This window comes from Dipodomys ordii, unplaced genomic scaffold (assembly GCF_000151885.1).
Source record: "Dipodomys ordii isolate 6190 unplaced genomic scaffold, Dord_2.0 Scaffold54, whole genome shotgun sequence".
NCBI classification, from domain to species: domain Eukaryota; kingdom Metazoa; phylum Chordata; class Mammalia; order Rodentia; family Heteromyidae; genus Dipodomys; species Dipodomys ordii.
Window position 1 is genome coordinate 1,344,222 of NW_012267270.1, and position 19,507 is coordinate 1,363,728.

The 19,507-nt window shown below is 61.1% G+C and overlaps 1 protein-coding gene across 1 annotated transcript in view; it reads left to right on the forward strand.

Moving 5' to 3' along the window:
- Positions 1-19,507, forward strand: part of Shank2 (SH3 and multiple ankyrin repeat domains 2) — a 283,271-nt gene that overhangs the window by 27,030 nt on the left and 236,734 nt on the right. The window contains exons 7-8 of the mRNA XM_013020959.1: positions 2,833-2,949; positions 4,080-4,157. Coding sequence (XP_012876413.1) covers positions 2,833-2,949; positions 4,080-4,157 — 195 coding nt within the window. The remainder of the gene's footprint in view (positions 1-2,832; positions 2,950-4,079; positions 4,158-19,507) is intronic.

Genomic DNA, 19,507 nt, shown 5'->3' on the forward strand with positions numbered 1-19,507 from the left:
TCCCCTGAGCTAAGGACTCTCCCTGGCTCTGGGGCTGACTGTCAAAGGGCTAAGTGGGGGCCCCCCTCCTCCTCGGCGGCCCCCTGGTCCCAGCTTCCGCACAGCCCGCCAGGCTCTGCTCCAACCCACGTTTCCACATCCCCAGAGCAGCCTGCACAGAGCGCTGCCCATCTCTGCTCACGGAGGAGGCTAGGCCCAGAGGGGGTGAGGGGCTCAGGTGGAGCCACACAGCCAGCAGCTGGCTGGGTGCGGCTCGCCCCCGCTTGTCTCCCTGCCCCGTGCACTCACAGGCAGAAGCCACTTGTACCAGGACTATGTAATTATGGCGGAAGAAGAGACAGGGTGGGGCTGGGTGGACGGGCCGTGCTGGTTCTGATCCTGTTGGAGCATCGTGGGGTTCTGGACTTATTTCAAGTCAGTCCCTCTGTGGACAGCGCTGCCTGTAGCTCGGGGTTGGATGGTTGCCTCACCTTCCAGAGCCTGGGGCCGCCCTGCTGCTCACAGGGGTGTGGGTCCTGGCGGCAGGGTGGACACGGGCGGCGGATCGGCGCAGGGCCACCACGCCACCATGTGGCTGGGACCTGGGGACCCATGGGCCTCGGGGCGGGCACCTGCCAGTGAGGCGCGTTCTCAGAATCAACTCAAGTTTTGGCTTGGGCTGGTAATCATCATCTTCCTTGCTTGCTTGCTTCCTTTCTCCCTCCCTCCCGGTCCCTCCCCGGTGATGTTGGTGTTTGGAACTCAGGGCTCTGGGCTTGCTTGGTTGGCGCTCTGCTACTTGGGCCACACTGCCCAAAGAGGTTTGCTCCGGTTTCTTTTGATCTGGGGTCTTGCTTTTTGCCCGGGCCGCCCTGTGTGGACAGCGTTGCCTCTGCTGATGGGTATGGAGTCAGAGCTGCCGGGCCAGGCCGGGCAGGGAGGGTGCATCATCAGCAGTGTAGGCTGAAGCAGCAGCTGCGGAGGTGGAGATGGAGAGCTGCTGGGGGCCGAGCTGGCCGAGGCAGCCGGGGCCCATGGGAGCGGGCCTGTGGTTCACCTGCGCTCCCCGGCTCAGCGCTGTGGTGTGCCGGCTGGCCCCGGGCTGAACCAAGATGGAGCGGGGAGCGTCCAGCAGGTGGCAGTGCAGGGCTGAAGGAAGTTTCCTGATTGCCGCCCCCACTGGCTCACGGATGTGCCTGCCCAGGCTGGCTTTGAACCTCAATCCTCAGCTCTCGGCACCCGACGACTTACACTTTCTATTCTTGCCCCTTTACTTTTTAATTTATACCAGGGCAGACCCACAGATCGCCATTATTCGATTTTGTTAAAACAACAGCAATATTGGATAGAAGTCATTCAATAAGCATATTGAATAATATAAAAAGCCAAACACAGTTGCTCATGCCTATAATTTCTAGCTGTTCAGAAGACTGAGATTTGAGGGGTCACAGTGCAAGGCCAGCCCAGGAAGAAAAGCCTGTGAGGCTCTATCCCCAATTAATCAACAAAAATCTGAACTGGAGGGGTGGCTCAAATAGTAGAGCAACAGCCATGAGCCAGAAGGCAGAGCAAGGATGTGAGCTCCTGAGTTCAGACCTTGGCACTGGCAAAATTCAATGAATAAATATTATCGCCCCCAATGGGGCCGGGGGGCCCTCGGGGGTGGCTCTGTCCTCGGGGGTGTCCTCTCTTTTGGCTCCCTTCAGTGTGGGGTGCTGTTAGAAGCCCAGGTCAGGGAGAGCGGGCGCAGGACCTGGGGAGACACCAACCCCACCGATCCACGTCCCTTCCAGAGGAGACGCACTGGTCGCCCCATGCAGCTGGCCTTGCCTGGCTGGTGTGTGACAGATTGCTGGCACACGCAGTGTGCTACAGTGTGTGTGACCACATGCAATGCATGCAGGCAAACACGTCGGCACCCTGGGAGCCCGTGCGCCCCCCCCCCGCGTCTGCCAGTTCGAGGCCTGAGTGCCCCCTTTTCTAGCCTGTGGGCTCTTTGATGGAAGTTCTGCGTGTGTGTGTGTGTATAGAAAACCAGGGAGGGTCTTGAGGACAATTCACACCCACGTGTGGAAGCCACGTCCTGCCCAGGGTGCGGCTGTGGCCGCGGCTGACGGCGGTGCTCGCTGGGGCGGGTGTGGGAGGGGTGCTGGCCCGGCGGAGCGCGGCCTGTGCGGCTGGGCGGGCGGTGGCGGCCCCCACCGCTGGCCTCCTCGGCTCTGCGGAAGGAGCGGGCATTGATCGTGGAGTGTTTGTGCAGAGCCCCCTATTGATTTCAGAGCAATTAATTTAAGCCGTTGCAAAGCTGCGCTCGGAGCTCCCCGGGGAGAGCTCATTAGTCCATTGTTTCTTGTGTGGAGGGGATTGGGTTTCGGGCTCCGAGGGGATCCGGATCATCTGGCCTCCCTTCCATGTCCTGGGCAGCCAGCAGGTTCTGGCCCTGCCCTCCGCGAGCCTGGCGTCTGTCTGTGTGTCTGTGTGTCTCTCTCCTTCTGCTCCTTTCCCCCTGGCTGACAGCCCCAGCTGCCCTTGCCTGCAGCTCTGAACCCCGTGGTCCTGCAGCCATGTCTGGCTACCCCCTCCCCCCACTGGGCTGGCAGGCTTATGGAGAATTTGGGGCTCAGAGCTGGCAGGAGGGCAGCGGCCCGGTGTCCAGGGTCATGGACCGCAGGGGATGGGGGGAGTGGGTGAAGGTGGGGAGGGCCTGGGGGATGGGGGGAGTGGGTGAAGGTGGGGAGGGCCTGGGGGATGGGGGGAGTGGGTGAAGGTGGGGAGGGCCTGGGGGATGGGGGGAGTGGGTGAAGGGGCTGGGGGGTGTGGCAGGGGCGGGGCTCCCATGGCTCGGCATCTCAGGCCTGCAGGTATGGCCACGTGCAGCACCTGGAGCACCTGCTGTTCTACGGCGCGGACATGGGCGCGCAGAACGCCTCAGGCAACACCGCCCTGCACATCTGCGCCCTCTACAACCAGGTCAGTGCCACGGCGCGGCCCTGAGCGGGGAGACCCCGCCACGCTGGGAGACAGACTGGCGGGCCGGGGCGCGTGCGAGGGAGGCCCCGGGCTCTGACACGGGATGGCTCTGGCATGGGGCGCGGTGTGAAGGAGTTCCCTGGGCTCCGGGACGCATGGTCCTGGCCTGGGGCGTAGTGCGAGGAAGGTCCCCGTGCTCCGGGACGGCCCTGGCACGGGGCGCGGTGCGAGGGAGGCCCCGGGCTCTGGCACGGGATGGCTCTGGCATGGGGCGCAGTATGAGGGAGGTCCCAGGCTCCGGGACGGACAGTCCTGGCACGGGGCGCGGCTTTCTTGTACCCACCAAGGCCTCATCTAGGAAGTGCAAAGGTGGGGTGCGGTGCCCGCCGCGGGGAGCCCCCGCACAGGCTCGGGGCAGGGGCAGCGCAGCCATGGAGCGTACCTCGCTGACCAGAGAAAGATAGTTCCTTGGGTGCTTTGTTTTTGTTTTTGATTTTTTGTTGGTCGTGGGGCTTGAACTCTGGGCCTGGGCGCTGTCCCTCAGCTCTTCTGCTCAAGGCCAGTGTTCTACCACTGAGCTACAGCGCCACTTCCAGTTTTCTGGTGGTTTATTGGAGATAGGGGTCTCAGGGTCTCTCCTGCCCGGGCTGGCTTTGAACTGCGATCCTCAGATCTCAGCCTCCTGAATAGCTCACAGGTGTGAGCCACCGGCGCCTGGCTGTGCTTTGGTTTTTAAAACAAACAAAACCACCTGGTGCCAGGCACAGGTGACACGCGCCTATCATCCTAGCTACTCAGGTGGCTGAGAGCTGAGGATCGCGGTTCAAAGCCAGCCCGGGCAGGAAAGTCCACAAGACTCATATCTGCAAAACAGCAGGGCTGGAGGTGTGGCTCACATGGTAGAGCACCAGCCGAGCAAGCAAACGAAGCCAATTCCACTATGGGAAAAGAATACAAAAACAGCTCAACCCTGCTGTCCGGGCATGGAGACGCGTTCTGATGGTTGCCAGCCAGCGACCCCCTGGCCCTTCCATGCCCAGCGGGTGACTGTGGCGGCCAGCCGTGCTCAGTGCCCCCCCCGCCCCCTCCCCCCGTGTCTGTTGAGTGACTTTCCTCTTCTCTGCTTACAGGACAGCTGCGCCCGAGTGCTGCTCTTTCGGGGAGGAAACAAGGAATTGAAAAACTACAACAGCCAGACGCCATTTCAGGTAAAGCGCGTGTGTGCACTGGCCACGGCTGTGTGTGTGTGTGTGTGCGCGTGTGCGTGTGTGTGCGTGTGTGTGCATGTGCGTGTGCGTGTGCATGTGTGTGTGCGTGTGCATGTGTGTGTGTGCGTGTGCGCGCACGTGCGTGCCTGTGCGTGTGACATGAGCTCCTGTGTGCTGTGCCCTGAGCTCTGCCTCATCAGCACTGACACCGTGACGTCTAGGCTGGCTCCTTTCAGACCAACCTGCGCGTGGCGCAGAGATTTATCTCTGTGGGACATTCCAGAAAGGAAACAAAGTCACGGCTGTTCCTATTTTTGCAGCTGTTGGGCAGCGCTGGGTCCGCTGCCTCTCATCCATGGAGGGGGCACCCCTTAGTCCACCGCCACCCCACCGCCCCTGACACCCCAGAATGGATGCTAAACAACCCCGCCCAGCCTGGGCAACTTGCGTCTGACACACGTTTCTTTTCTGAGCCAGAGTCCCGCCTGGCTCCCAGGCCGGCCCTGCACGTCTGGGCCCAGGCGATGTTCCCGCCTCCGCCTGCAGGTGGCGCCATCGGGCCTGGCTGCCCGAGTCCTGAGACTTGAGACTTGTCTAAGGCTCTGTGCCAGGCGTGTGCGTTCGTGTTTATAGTGGACACCGGCCGGTCGCATGAACTGAACGCTGGAGCCTGTCCTTGTCTGGGAATCATTGGTGCGTCTTCCTGAGCTGGGGAAAGTCTTCAGGACAGAGCCGGCTGTCTCGGGTGGCTGTCCGATCCTCCTCTTGGGCTGGAAAACGAATCCATTCGCTCCAGGCCCTGGGCCCAGAAGCTTCGTGACCACAGGGGAAGCGTCCTGAGCGCGATCACGGCAGGCTGGGGCTCCAGGGTGACATCTTGTCGCGTGCCCTTGTGTGATACACGGGCCTGGGAGACAGGGGGCCCTGGGGCGTCCCAGGTGAACCAGTGAACCGTGGCTGGGCCTGGCTGGGAGATGTCGTTGGCCAGTCAGTTGTGTGTTTCTGTTTCTTTTGGCTTCAGGAATGTCAGCTGGCGCAGTGGCTCACACCTGTGATCAGCTGCTGAAAATCGGGAGGATCGTGGTTTGCAGTCAGCCCGAGCTAGGTTCCCACAGCCATGCCTGAAATTCTAGCTACTCAGGAATCTGAGACCTAAAGGATCAAGGCTCAAAGCCAGCCAGCCTGCACCGTTCCATCTCCAACTAACCTGCAAAAAGTTGGGGTGGAGGCATGGCTCAGATGGCAGAGCACCAGCCATGACCTAGCAGCCAATAAGCACAAAGCCATAAGTCCTAAACTCAGGGCATTTTTAACTTTTAATTTATATATAAATATATTTAAAAAAAGACTCTAGCTCAGGTGGCACCAAGTGGAAGAGACATGCAGACAAGGCACAGAATGGGCCGGGTCTGTGCCGCTGTGGAAGCTGCCTTCCCGGCGCCTCCTCGGTCCCTGAACCCAGAGAACCTCTCAGCCTGGGGTTTGGGTTTCCAGAGGCTTCATTTCATATGTGGCCAGAATCTAGCCCTGTCCCCAGCTCTGTCCCCAGCCCTGTCCCCAGCCCTGTCCCCAGCCCTGTCCCCAGCTCTGTCCCCAGCCCTGTCCCCAGCCCTGTCCCCAGCCCTGTCCTTCAGCCCTATCCCCAGCCCTGTCCCCAGCTCTGTCCCCAGCCCTGTCCCCAGCCCTGTCCCCAGCCCTGTCCCCAGCCCTGTCCCCAGCTCTGTCCCCAGCCCTGTCCCCAGCTCTGTCCCCAGCTCTGTCCCCAGCCTGTCCCCAGCCCTGTCCCCAGCCCTGTCCCCAGCTCTGTCCCCAGCTCTGTCCCCAGCCCTGTCCCCAGCCCTGTCCCCAGCTCTGTCCCCAGCCTGTCCCCAGCCCTGTCCCCAGCTCTGTCCCCAGCCCTGTCCTTCAGCCCTGTCCCCAGCCCTGTCCCCAGCTCTGTCCCCAGCCCTGGGCTGGGCTGGAAGTTGCAGTGGTCTGGTCTCAGGGCTGGCCTCCCCCCTCCAGCTGCCCCGGGAGTCTCTGGACGTCCGCTGTGGGGTGAGAAGGCTCTGGGTCGGCTGCACAGGCCACGCTTGCCGCTTGCCGTGTTCTTGCTTCCTGCTTGAGAACTCCTCTGACCTGGGAGTGGCCGGCTCCAGCTCCGGCTCCGGCTCCGGCGCCGTCCAGTCCAGCAGGCAGGGCGTGGCATGCTGGGAGGCGGGGGCGGGGGAGGGGGGAGGCCCAGCTTTCTAAGTCTAATCAAAGTTGTGTGAGTCTCGTTTGAGATGCAGACTCTGTGTTCCCATGGAAACGGACGTGGCAGTTGTATTTCTAGATGGGAGAGGACCTGACAGTCCCAAATGTGGCTGGAGGACGATCCATATTTATGATGGAAGGCGACCAGGGCCGCGTTCCTCGTGGCAGCGGGGCCCCTGCGTGCCCCGTGGGGCATGCAGGGCTTTGGGGTTGGGGAGCGGGGACCCAGGGGCAGCTGCTCTGAGCAGCCATGGCCAAGGACGCGGGGCCCTGGCTGTCATGGGCACAAAGGAGAAGAAAAACAAGGTGTCGGGGGGGGGCGGGGAGGAGAGGGAAGCCAGGTGGTGTGTGCGGCGGGGCGCTTCTGTGCTGGGCCCTGCACGGCTTCTGGGGTGAGCAGAGACGCAGGTCTGCAGGGGAGTCGCTGTCGGTGGGGTACACCCCTGCTGGAATTCGGGAAGCCACTCCACGCCAGTGTCTTCCGGCCCCGGGGGGGTGGGGGGTCTACTCTGGGTGTCCTTGGCTTGTGGCCACAGCACACCAGCGTCTCCTACACCCCTCTTCTGGGCGCGTGTGATGGTGCTGCCCCTCCCGCCACCGTCCTCGCATCCTCTCCTTCCTCCCTTCCTCCACGCTCAGCCTTCCTGGAGAGGCCTCGTGGCACGGCTTCCAGAGTGGGGGCCGGGGGTCTTTGGGGCCGCTGTCCTGTCTTCTTGGTGTGCATGCATGCATGGGCAAATGCAGTGGCCCCAAGGCCCTAGATCCTGATAGATAGCACGCACTAGGTTCTCCTCAGAAAATCTCCCTGTTAGCTGGGTGCAGCAATACGCACCTGTAATCCCAGCAACTCAGGCTCTGGCCTGGCCAGCACGAGCCTGGGCCCGAGCCTGGTGGACGTAAGGACATGTCCACATGGTCTGCAGCTTACCCCGGCTGCCCCAGCTCTGAGCTGGCCCCGTGGTGGCAAAAATCCAAACCTACTGTCAGTAAAATAGATAAACAAGCAGGAGACACGGTCCGGCAGCCCCCGCCTGCTCTTGACTGGCATCTCTGGGGCCAGTGAATCTCCTCTACGGATTTTTCCCCCCTATTAACATTTTGAGAATAAGCCCTTGGAGATTTGGTATTTAAGAACTGGTATTTATTCAAGAGAAAGAAATCTCAGCCAGCCGTGACATTCATGGGGCCAAATTGATCTCGTCAGCAGGAGATGGCCGCCCCGAGTCAGGAAGGCCTCTGTCCTGCCCGCTGGGCTGGGCTGGGGCACCGGGAGGGGAGGCCCCGCTGCATGGGCGGCCCCACCGGGCCGTCCATCATCAGGGCTCCTGGACTTGCTGGAGTCACAAGAAAGGGAGCAGAGCGGCCAGGCAGCATGGAAAAGAACATCCGAGGGTTTGCAGACAGTCTCTGCCTTCTCTTGAACAAAGCCCTTGGGGTCTCGGGCAGGCGTCTGTCGGGGGAGAGCTGGTGTTTTTATCTGTGTGTTCTGGCTGCTGGTGCTGGGGCTTGAACTCGGGGCCTCGTGCTTTCACTTGGCTTTTCCACTCAAGGCTGGTGCTCTACCACCTGAGCCACAGCTCCACTTCTGGCCTTTTACTGGTTAATGGATCATGGGAGTCTCCCAGATTTGTTCACCAGTGCTGGTTTGGGCCCGGGTTCTGAGCTCTCAGCTTCCCGAGCCGCGGCGCCTGCTCCGCCTGTGTTTTTATTCAACTGCGGATTGCAGTCGGGTTGGATCCATGAGATACATGCAAAAGAAAAGTTAGCATCGGAGCCGACTTCGCTTCCAGACAGGAGAGAATCAGCTGCAATTTTAGGGAGACATTGGGAGGGTGGCCTGTGTGTGCAGTGGCCCCTCCGGGCTCTGGACAGCTGGGCAAGGCCGTGTCCCCTGCCCAGCTGGGCTCCCGTTCCTGTGCTCGGCTCACAGGGGCAGAGCAGAGGACTAACCACAGACTCCATTTTCCTGTGAAGATACATGCATAACACATACGTGTATCAGACGCACAATGTATGCAAAACAACCATGCACACACGTAGTCACACACATAGCACATCCATGCAGACATGTACACGCATGCCAGCACACCCATGCTCATACAGCCACACATGTGCGTGTGCTCACACACACGTATGGGTGTGTGTATAAGCCTGCATGTCCATGCGTGTGCACACACATGCACACACGTCCTCTGCGTGGTGCCGGCGTGGCCCGTCCTCACTCCCAGAGCTGTGTGTGCTGTGCAGGCTGTGAGCAGCGTGCAGTGAAACCCTGAGTTCCGGTCGTTGGCAGCGGTTCTCCTCTGGCTGTTTATGCCGCAGTGACACACACATCGAGGTGCCTTCCCTTAATTTCAGTGTTGATTTTTAATGATGGCTTTTTAAGTTTTTTAATTTGAGTGTATCATTACATGAAGTGCTTGCTTTATTTTCAAGTTGGAACTATAAAATGAAATCCACCACAGTGCAAGCCAGCGCCTCCTGCTCTCTGCCCTGCGCTCCCGCTCCGTGCACTGGGGACAGGCATGGAAGCCATCCTTCTATCCTGGAGAGAGGGACGCCACTGTAATGGATGAGGAGACAGATGTTAAGTCACGTGGCCAGAGCCACACAGCTGGCACCCGTGAGCCGGGACCGAACCAAGCCGGCCCTGTGCCCTGCATGGGCGTCAGGGGTGGACTCACAGAGTCTGAGCAGGACAGAGGTGTGCAGGGGCCGAGGGAGGGCGGGCGCCAGGTCCCGCGGGGGAGGGGGGAGAGCAGCCAACTCGGGAGATGCTAACAGTGCGGGAGGCACCGTGCACAGTACTCCAGAATGCCGTGGCACGTGCTATCAGTGAGAGCACTGCGTGGCCAGGCCACACGTGGGCCCATTGGAGGCCACTTGGGGCTTTCCTGGGCGCCCCGCCCCCGGGGGCAGGAGGGTCCACAGGTCCTCGAGGTGCCCTGTCCACCGTCTCTGAAGCAGCTCCCTCTCCTGTACCTATTTCCTATCAGAAGCAAGCAGCTCACGCCCAAGCCAGGGGCCTGGGGCCAGCGCACCAGGCTTGGTAGCTCAGGGCTGAGCAAGGAGCCGCGGGCTGATCTCGCAGGGAGGATGCTGGCCGGGGCTCGGCCTGGCCCAGGACGCTAGCTGCCCTGCTTTCCCTCTGCCAGGCTGCTGGCCCTGGGCACAGAGCCAGCGAGCGAGGGACCGCAGTCCTGTTTGTACCTGCCCCTGTCTCCGTGCACCCAGACGCCGCCCAGAGGCTGTGGGGAGGGCGGGACTTCCTTCCGTGGGAATTTGAATGGCACCCGCCGACAAGGTCAGCAGCATTTCACGCTCCCTCAGAACTCCGGAACCCATTCCTGAAGCCAGCTGTGCTCACACGTGAAGGGTTGGTGGGTGGTGGAGCGTGCGTGAGCAGGTGTGCACACGTGGGCACGTGTGTGTGCATGTGAGGAACACCAGGACTTAGCCCTGCTGATCTCTGCCGGCTTTTCCTACGGCTGGGGACGGGGCGGGCTTGCAGCGGGCGGGCGGGCAGACGGGCAGCAGGTGTCCGTGTCCACCGGGCGGGCCCCACGCCGCGGGCCTCTCCCCCTGTCGGCTCACGTTCAGCCCTGCCCCCTGGGATGGGGGCTCTGTTCCTCCAGCCTCGTGTCCCCCCCTCAGGACAGCTGGGCGCTGATCCCTGGTTGGCAGCAGGGGGGACGCATTAGCCCGGCTTTGGTGGATCACGGACAGGCATTGGTCGGCGTGGCTCTCCTCAGCCTGTTCTGCAGGAGGCCCCACGCTTAATGCCGGCGGCACGGCTGGGGGGGGGGGTGCATGGATGCGCACACCCGTGCCTGCCAACCCCGGGGACCTGTGCTGGGAGAAGCCCACAGGTCCCCGCAGGGCTGCACGGGAGGGCAGAGGGGCGCTGGGACGGAGCATCGCCTGCACGACCTGTCCTCACAGGGCCTGCTCTGTCCTGTCCACCCCACCTGGCGGGCAGCGGGCGGGCGGGCGCACGAGCAGCCCTTTGGGGCTTCCTGCTTCCTGTGTGCTCTCTTGTCTTCAGCCCGATGCTTTGGCTCTTTCCTGAACGTGGTGGCCACACTCTGGTTGTTCGCGGGGGCAGGGTGCCCGTGCCGCGGCCGGGGCCAGTCGGCTGCGTCTGGCCAGAGCGGTGGGAAGCCCAGGCCTGGCGCGGCTCCATCCCTCCTGCTAATGGCAGGCAGGCAGGCACCGGGGTTGGACCGCAGAGTGCACGCCAGGGCTGTTCTCGGATTATTGTCCCTTGTTATCTGTCCACAGATGGCACAGGAATCACAGCCGGAGGAGCTAACGCGTTCCGCACAGGGATGGAGTTGCTAGGGGACTTGGGGGGCTGGGGAGAGAGTACAGTCTGTGGGTGTATGTGGCGGATCTGGGGACACAGCCCTGAGGATTTGAGATGAGATGATTTCTTGTGGCAGCCAAGTGTCCCCAAGAGACCACGTTCTGTGTTTAAAAGAAGACATCGGTGTTGTGATGGATTCCGTCAGGGTCTGGGGCATGCTGGCCGAAGTCCCTAGGAAGCCTGGCCCTGGTGGCTCCTGCCTGTCATCCTAGCTACTCAGGAGACTGAGATTTGAGGGTTTGAAGCCATCCCAGGCAGGAAAGTCTGGGAGACTCTTCTCCCCAGGGAACCACCAGAAACCCAGGAGTAGTGCTGTGGTTCAAAGTGGTAGAGCATCAGCCTTGAGTGAAAGAGCTCAGGGACAGCGCCCAGGCCCCGAGTTCAAGCCCCACATGACGGATGGAAGGAAGGCAAGGGAAAGAAATGGAAGGAAGGAGGGAAAGAAGGAAGGACCCCTGGAAAGGCTGGCACAAGTCTCCCCAGGCCCTGCCCCTCCCAAGGTAGAGGAAGGGCGTCCAGAGCTGAAGGGCACTGTTGTCCAGAACGCCCCGACGTTTGCTGTCTCCAGATTTTCCTCCTTTCCCGACACTGTGCGTCTGCGCACACACTGGTTACGGCCCTGAAAGGCTTTTCTGTGCTATCCCAGACTTCTGGGCTCCGTGAAGGCCCCAGGATGGGAGCTGGGCCTTCAGGAAGCCTGGAAGTTGTGCCAGGGGATGGTGGGGGAGGCGGAGGGAGCGGAGGGGCAGCCTCGCCCAGCAGTTCTTGCTGGTGGGCCCCTGCGGGTCTCCAGCGGGCTCTAGAGTGGCCGTTGAGCATGGTGGGTGGGCGCTGGCTCCCTGAGGCTCCGTAGGGAGAGGCCGCAGAGCCTCCGCGCTGCCCGGGGTCCGGTCACGGGCCCCCAGGTAGGATAGCCCCACACAGGACCCCCCGGGGCTCCCTGAGATCTCCTCGCATCCGTGTCCATAGCCAGTTGAGAAAGCAGTCCATTTAAGAGCAGTCAGGGCCGCCTTGCTGCCCCAGGGCACGGCTGGTGCCCGTGGGCTGCATGCCCGGCCACCGTCCTGCAGCTCGAGGTCACGTGGCTGGAAGGCTCTGCACGGCTGGAATGTGTCAGGGCCTGCCCCGGCCACCAGAGCCCTTCCATGTGAAGTCACAGCACCTTTTAGAACCACCGTTGGACCCCCCATCATCTTGTTTAGGCTCGGGTCTCCGCGTGGAACCTTTGAGTCCTTGGCTTGTAGTTAGTGATTTTGTATTATTCACAAGGATCTTTAAACATTTTTTATGGATCTGTATTAATTGCACCTCTCTGTGCATCTGATGTGCTTTTCCGCCTGTGTACTGTGTCTTCCCCTTCTCCCCAGGCCCCAGAAACCTCCACCTGACCACTAAGCCAGCGCTACCCGGCCCTCACCTAACCTAGCGTAACGTGACATAACGTAACATCACGGCCTTCAGGGCCATCCACTTGGCTGCAAAGGACAGGATTCTATTCTTCATGGCTGAATGGCGTTCCGGCGTGTACACACGCCGCATTTCCCTGTCCATCTGGGACCCGCGTCCATGGTAAACATGGACACGCAGGGCCCCTTCACGCAGGAATACAAAATGCTCTGTGTCATTAGCCACCGGGGCGACAGAGGCCCATCAGCATGCCAGCACGCCGTGAGACTCTGTCTCCGCCTAGCCATCCGGCCGCAGCGTACACACCGTAACTTCCGTGCTGATGGAGACGAGGGCCCCCTCCGATGGGGGTCTAAGCGCCCCTTTTAGGGAAACCCCCTCTTCTGCGTCTTCCTCCTTTCCCTCCCTCTCTCCTCCCTCTGTGTTCTGCTTTCTCCTCAATTTTACCTGTGTTATTCCCAGACTTGCTCTAATAAGGTAAACTCCCCCCCGCCAGTTTTATTCCTCAAGGTATTGGAATGTAATTTCCGTGGTTTAATGGTGCGGGATTGAGTTCGCAAGTGTGCTGTGTGTTTTAGCAGCTCCAGGCCCCAGGTGTCAGTCTGTTCCGAGTTATTAAGGCGAGGGCCGGCGTTGAAGATGAACAGAGGGGAAGAGAGAGGACAGGGCGGATCTCTGCATGCAAGAGCTGCCTGCTCTGGGGGGATTGAGACCTGTGGTTACAGGGAGGCCTCCTCCTCTGAAGGACGCAATCTGGCCTCCGTGTCTCACCAACACCAAGAGGCCGGCAGGGAGGGACACGGCAGGAGTTTTTATTCCCCTTGGCTGTCTCCGCTGGTGAAGGGATCGGGGAGCCGTGCACGCAGTGAAGACCTGGCCGGGGGCTCCTAGGCCAGCTCATGTCAGTGTCTGCGATGGCGAGCCCACAGGACCGAGAGAAACGCGGCCCTTCCCACCGGGCCATCATCCTCGCGGCCAGACAGCACAGGGGCCGAGCTCCAAACCGGTGCCCCCAGGGGACACGGGGTGGGTGCGAGGTGGGTGCTGATGTGGCTACTTAAACCAGCCAAGCCAGTAAAGTCAGGGCTCGAACTCAGGACCTCCCATTTGCTCAGCTTGCTTGGCTGGCACTTGAGCCGCCCTTAAGAAAGCCCTACCCCGGAGACCCACAATACCCGACATATTAGTTTATGTAACTGAATTTGTTTGGCTTTCTTCACATCACCAGATAACACAGAGTATTTTATGTCAACTGAAGATACACGGTGACCCTGCTGTGCTGGCGATTCCGGCCCCCACCATCACACTTGATCTAAAAGCAGGGAAGGGGGTGCTCCAGACATGAGGACACCCCGAGTGCTAAACTGCCAGCTGTTGAGAGTGGATTGATGGAAGATTACCGGGCCCTGCCCGCCTCAGGGCCGGGCAGCATGCCCCTCGGATCAGATCCGCTGGGTCTCCACAGCAGTGGCTGTCTTCAAGGAACCCTGATGTTACCAATGGCCCCAGAGTAGTGAGTGATCGGCTGGACACCAGTAGCTCATGCCTGTAGTCCTGGCTACCCTGAAGGCCGAGATCTGAGGATCACGGTTCAAGCCAGCCTAGGCAGGAAAGTTTGTAAGACTGTTCTCTCCAATTAGCCAGCAAAAAGTGGGAGTGAAGGTGTGGCTCAAATGGTAAAGCACCAGCCCGGAGTAAAAACCCAAGCAAGAGTGCAAAGGTCTGAGTTTAAATCCTACTACCGGCGGCAGGAGTGACAGGCAGGGAGAGCGGTGCAGGTGGCCTGGGTTTGCAGAGGGAGCCACGACGTCTTCTAAGTGACAGGTTCTGCACGTGGAGGGGGTGTGGTGCCGTGTGTTCGCAGACGCCCGCGGGGGCTTGCGGTGTGGCCCGAGGGCAGCGGGAGTGGAGCCCTCACCACTGTCATGGAGGTCCGGTGGCTCTGTCCACGCATGGGTGCTGCGTGGCTGCAGGGCCGGTGGCTCTGTCCACGCGTGGGTGCTGCGTGGCTGGAGGTCCGGTGGCTCTGTCCACGCGTGGGTGCCACGTGGCTGGAGGTCCGGTGGCTCTGTCCACGCGTGGGTGCTGCGTGGCTGGAGGTCCGGTGGCTCTGTCCACGCGTGGGTGCCACGTGGCTGCAGGGCCGGTGGCTCTGTCCACGCGTGGGTGCCACGTGGCTGGAGGTCCGGTGGCTCTGTCCACGCGTGGGTGCTGCGTGGCTGCAGGGCCGGTGGCTCTGTCCACGCATGGGTGCTGCGTGGCTGCAGGGCCGGTGGCTCTGTCCACGCGTGGGTGCTGCGTGGCTGCAGGGCCGGTGGCTCTGTCCACGCGTGGGTGCTGCGTGGCTGCAGGGCCGGTGGCTCTGTCCACGCGTGGGTGCTGCGTGGCTGCAGGGCCGGTGGCTCTGTCCATGCGTGGGTGCTGCGTGGCTGCAGGGCCAGTGGCTCTGTCCACACGTGGGTGCTGCATGGCTGCAGGGCTGGGTCAGCCTTTTGGCAGTCAGTCAGGAGCCCATCCAGCCCATTCTTGGTCTAAGACTTGGAGTTCTGGCTTTGGCCAGCTTTGGGGAAGATTTGAAGTTTGGTCAGTCATAGCGGTTGACGCCTGTAATCCCAGCTGCTCAGGAGTGAGGCAGGAGGGTCGTGGGCCGCCGAGGCAAAATGACCCCATCTGAGAGACAGATAAAACTCAAAAGGACTGGAGGCACGGCTGCATAGTCCACACCCGGCAGCATGCCGACCCGCACACGGGCTGACCCAGGGTCCACACACAGACCGGGTGCCCTGCAGACCCGCACACCGCCTGACCAAGGGTCCACACACACAGACCGGGTGCCCTGCAGACCTGCACACCGCCTGACCCAGGGTCTACACACACAGACCGGGTGCCCTTCAGACCCGCACACGGCCTGACCAAGGGTCTACACACAGACCTGTGTGCCCTGCAGACCAGCACACGGGCTGACCCAGGGTCCACACACACAGACCTGTGTGCCCTGCAGACCCGCACACGGGCTGACCAAGGGTCCACACACACAGACCTGTGTGCCCTGCAGACCCGCACACGGGCTGACCCAGGGTCCACACACAGACCTGTGTGCCCTGCAGACCCGCACACGGGCTGACCAAGGGTCCACACACACACAGACCTGTGTGCCCTGCAGACCCGCACACCACCTGACCAAGGGTCCACACACAGACCGGGTGCCCTGCAGACCCACACATGGGCTGCCTGAGTCCGCCATTGCTTTCTGCTCCTCTGTCTCAGCTTGGGTGTGTGTGGCGGGGGAGGAAGGGGCTCTGCTCCACATTTCCCTGAGAGACAGGTTTGCAGTCACCTCTGACCCACGTTCCCTGTTGAGAAGGAGAGTCCGAAGTCTCTGTGAAGGTCTGGAAGGTTCCGATGCCCCGGTTGGGTGTTGTGCCCAGGTAGCAGGACCCCCACCAAGAAGACCACCGAGAGTCAGACTCTACAGCTGTTTTAGGTTTTATTTAGCCAGGCTGCAGCTCGGGCCTCGTCCTACACTCCGACACAGCGGAGCCTAGAAGGAGAGCCCGGAGCTAAGGATTTGCAGGGCTTAGAAGGCTCACAACCAACCAGGTGTTTGGATTACCACCACGTGTTGCTCTGCTAGACAGAATTGGCTGATCTTAGGTTTAGTTTAAACAAGCAACAAGTGGTCACTGCCTCAAAACTTTAACCCTTCAGGGCCTGCTTCCTTGCGAAGCAGGTCCTGGGGGCTGGAATGGTGAAGAACATCGTCTTGGAGGGTCTGGTGCCTAAACCAGCATGGCCCAGATATTGCAGAGTAGAGATTTATCCCCTGCATCATCCAGAAGTTTCCAGAATGGTGCCCGTGTTGTTCATGTAAGAAGACTCAGGGGGAGAGGCAGGCCCCGTCCCGAGCAGCCTGGGTTTAGGGTTGCCCTGGAAGCCAATGGCAGACACAGTTTTGGGGTGTGCTTTGCCGTGGAAGACTTCCTGGGAAAGGCGGCAACGCCTCTGATTGGGCTCGGCCGCATCCGAGAGGAAGTCGGAGCTGGAATTAAAGGAGAGGACGCTTTGAGGGTCACTCCTGCAGGAGCGCGGGCCCGAAGAAGCCTGCTTCACTCCACGACCAGCAAGCAAGTGCCCTTAACGCCCGCGCTGCCCTCGCCTCCAGCCAGCGCCGCGGGCGATATTTAGAGGCAGGGTGTTGAGAGAGGCGGTTCAGAATGAATGGGGTCGGCAGGCCGGGCCTTGCTCCAGCCGGGCCCGAAGAGCAGCCCGGGAGGAGCCGGTGTCCGCCACACCAGGACCCAGTTACTGAAGCCATTTGGCCTGATGAGCCACCACGGTGCTCTGGTGGATGAACACAGGCAGGACAGTCCTGTGTCCTCAGAAAATGGGCTCCATTTCTGCTGCTGCTTTGTGTGTGTGTGCCACTCCCGAGGCTTGAATTCAAGGCCTGGCACTGTCCCCGAGTGCACTGTCTCTGTCTCTCTCTCCCTCAAGGCTAGTTAGTACTCTACACTATGAACCACAGTTCCATTTCTGGCTTTTTGGTGGTTAACTGGAGCTAAGGGTCTCATGGATCTTCCTGCCCAGGCTGGCTTTGAACCATGATCCTCAAATCTCAGCCTCTTGAGTAGCTAGGATGACAGGCGTGAGCTATCAGCACCCAGCTCCATTTCTGTTTCTGGATCAAAGCTTGATGTTAACCCCTCTGGCCTCTTCTGAAGCCAGAAGCTGCACCAGGCCCAAGGCACTGGGCACCGTCTGCCATTAGAACGCCCCTGGTCCTGGAGACCGCGCCGACCCCAGCCCAGATTCAGGCCTAGAGCACGAGGCCTGCCTCTGTGTAATGGAGATCTTGTTCACCTGCGCGCTGGCCTCTCAGCAAGGCTGGAGGCGGGCCCAGGGCCTGCAGGCCGTGAGCACGGGTGCTTGTGCACGTGTGTGCACACGTTCACATGCATGATCACGGCCCCCCCATCATGGCACGGCTGCACACGCTTCGGGAGCAGCCATGCCCGCACAGCCTCCGCCTCTCCCCCTCTCTCTATGAACTGGGCCACCCCTGGAAGGAAGCTAGCTCTGCAGCGGGCCTTCGGGGAGCAGCAGGTCCTCAGGGCCGTGCTGTGCCGGAGTCGCACTTTGTCGGCGCTCCATCTGGGAAAGACGGTGCATTTGGCTGATACAGAATTCTTTGTGCTCGTGAAACTTCTGCGCCTCTCTGTTCTGTTCTGTTTTGTTCTTCTTCGTGCCAGCGCTGGGGCTTGAACTCCAGGCTTTCACTCTCGCTTGGCTTTTTTCGCTCAAGTCTGCCACTCCACCGTTTGAGCCGCACCTCCCTTTTCAGCGTTTTGCTGAGTAGCTGAAAAGTCTCACCCGCTCTCCTGCCATGGCTGGCTTTGAACGGCAGTCATCAGATCTCAGTCCCCCGAGCAGCAGGGATGACGGGCGTGAGCCTCCAGAGCCAGGCTTTATTCCTTTCTTTTAAACCGTGTTTATTCTGTTAAGCTGCGGGGACCTTTGGCAAGGTCTTTATCGGAGCTGATGGCGAGGCCGCTGCTGCGGAGGGGCTGATGAATGCACAACGCTGCTCCCTCCCTTCTGAAACGGTCCCACCTAGGAAGGATTTTATTCCTCACATGAACCTCGCACTTAGGGCCTGCCACCCGCCCGTCACCCGCCGCCCGCCCGTCACCCGCCGCCTGCCCGTCACCCGCTGCCTCTCCAGGCGCCAGGTTCCAGCCTGGAGGTGGGCAGGGACCCCTGGGTGTCTGTGGGGATGGGCGGCCTGCGACGGGCGAGCCAGGCCTGGCACCCCCCCCCACGCGTGGAGAATCTCATTTAAGGCCTCCTTAGGCTAGGCACCGTGGCTTTCTCCCTGCAGGGCGCGGGGGGCGGGGGGCAGCCTCTGCTCCTGGCCTAACCCCCTCCCATGAGCGCCAGGCCCTGCTCTGGTACTCTGCAGCCTCTGCTCCCTCCCCCCCCAGGGCAAGGCCTGGTCCCCTGCTCTGGCTCTGTGGCTCTGATCACACTGGTCACACCCCAGTCTTCATACAGGGTCATCATCAGAGTCCAGACTCTGAAGGGTGAGAGACTAAACGCATGGTAAGTGTGAGCGCTCGGTGCCAGAGAACATGGCTGCCAGCTTCCGAGCTCTGAGGACAGATTGAGCCCCTCCTGCCCCGCTGCACGCTCCTGGGGTCCCCTCCCCCGCTCGGCTCTGCGTGAGCCTTCCTCAGAGCTCCTGGACTCTGGAGCGCCCAGGTCAGGGCTCCGGGAGCCTGGGTTCGAGTCCTTGCTGCCCAGGTGTCCACGTGAGGGCCCACGCTGGCTTGGAGAGAGGCCCGTGGGCATCACGCACAGCGTGCGCCCCGCTGCAGACCCCCTGCCTCCTTCCACACGCTGACTGGAAGTAAGTCCTGTGGACTTTCCTCCCCAGGCTGGCTTCGAGCTGTGATCCTCAGAACTCAGCCCCCTGAAAAGCCAGGATTACAGGCGTGAGCTTCAGGCGCCTGGCTCCAAAGCTCCATTTCGAACATGCTGAAATTGATGTGGCCAAAGAAATTTATTTGTAGATGTGTTCTGTGCTGTGTTAATTAGCATGAGCAAATACCTTGGCTCAGACAGTGCTCTGCAATGCCAGGCTGGTCACCTAACCTCTCTGTTCCTGTTTCCTCTGGGGCTGGTGCCATCTCAGAGTGGCCGGTGGCCCATGAGGACCTTGTGCGGCGTTTGCAAGTTACAGAGTTCAGGCCCCGGTCTCCTACCTCTGTATCTGAGCCGGTGGCCGCAGCCAGCAGCCAAAGCTGGCGCTGTCCACCTCTATGGGAGCCTGGGGCGGACGGTGATGGATGAGGCAGGCGGGCGGCCACTTGCTGTCCAAGATAACTTTCCAGCCTCGAGTTGACCGGAGGGGAAACACTACGCAGTCGTGAAAAATGAATGCTTGCATTGCCGCATCCCAGGTGCTCGGTGGGCTGAGACCAGCTTGGGGTGTGCGCGGATGGCATGGGGGGTAGACGCGGTCCCCCAGTTGGCCTCGCTCGCTTTCTGTACTGAATCCAGAGCCTTGTGCTTGTCCCGGCCCGGCCTCTGCGGCTGCACGGCGCCTCCAGCCCTGTCTCTCGCTGGTTACTCTCAGGACAGGGCCGCTCCCTTCCCACCCGTGCACGTGGGCTGCAGCCTGCCTACTTGAATTCCCGAGGTTGCTGGGGTCAGAGGAACTGGCCGCCATTGTCAGCTTCCTTCTGGAACAAGGTGGGAGGGGCGGGGGGGACTGCTGATTTCCACACTGTCTTCTGGGCCCTGTTCACCTCCAGGCACCATCACTGCTTCCCGTCAGAGAAGT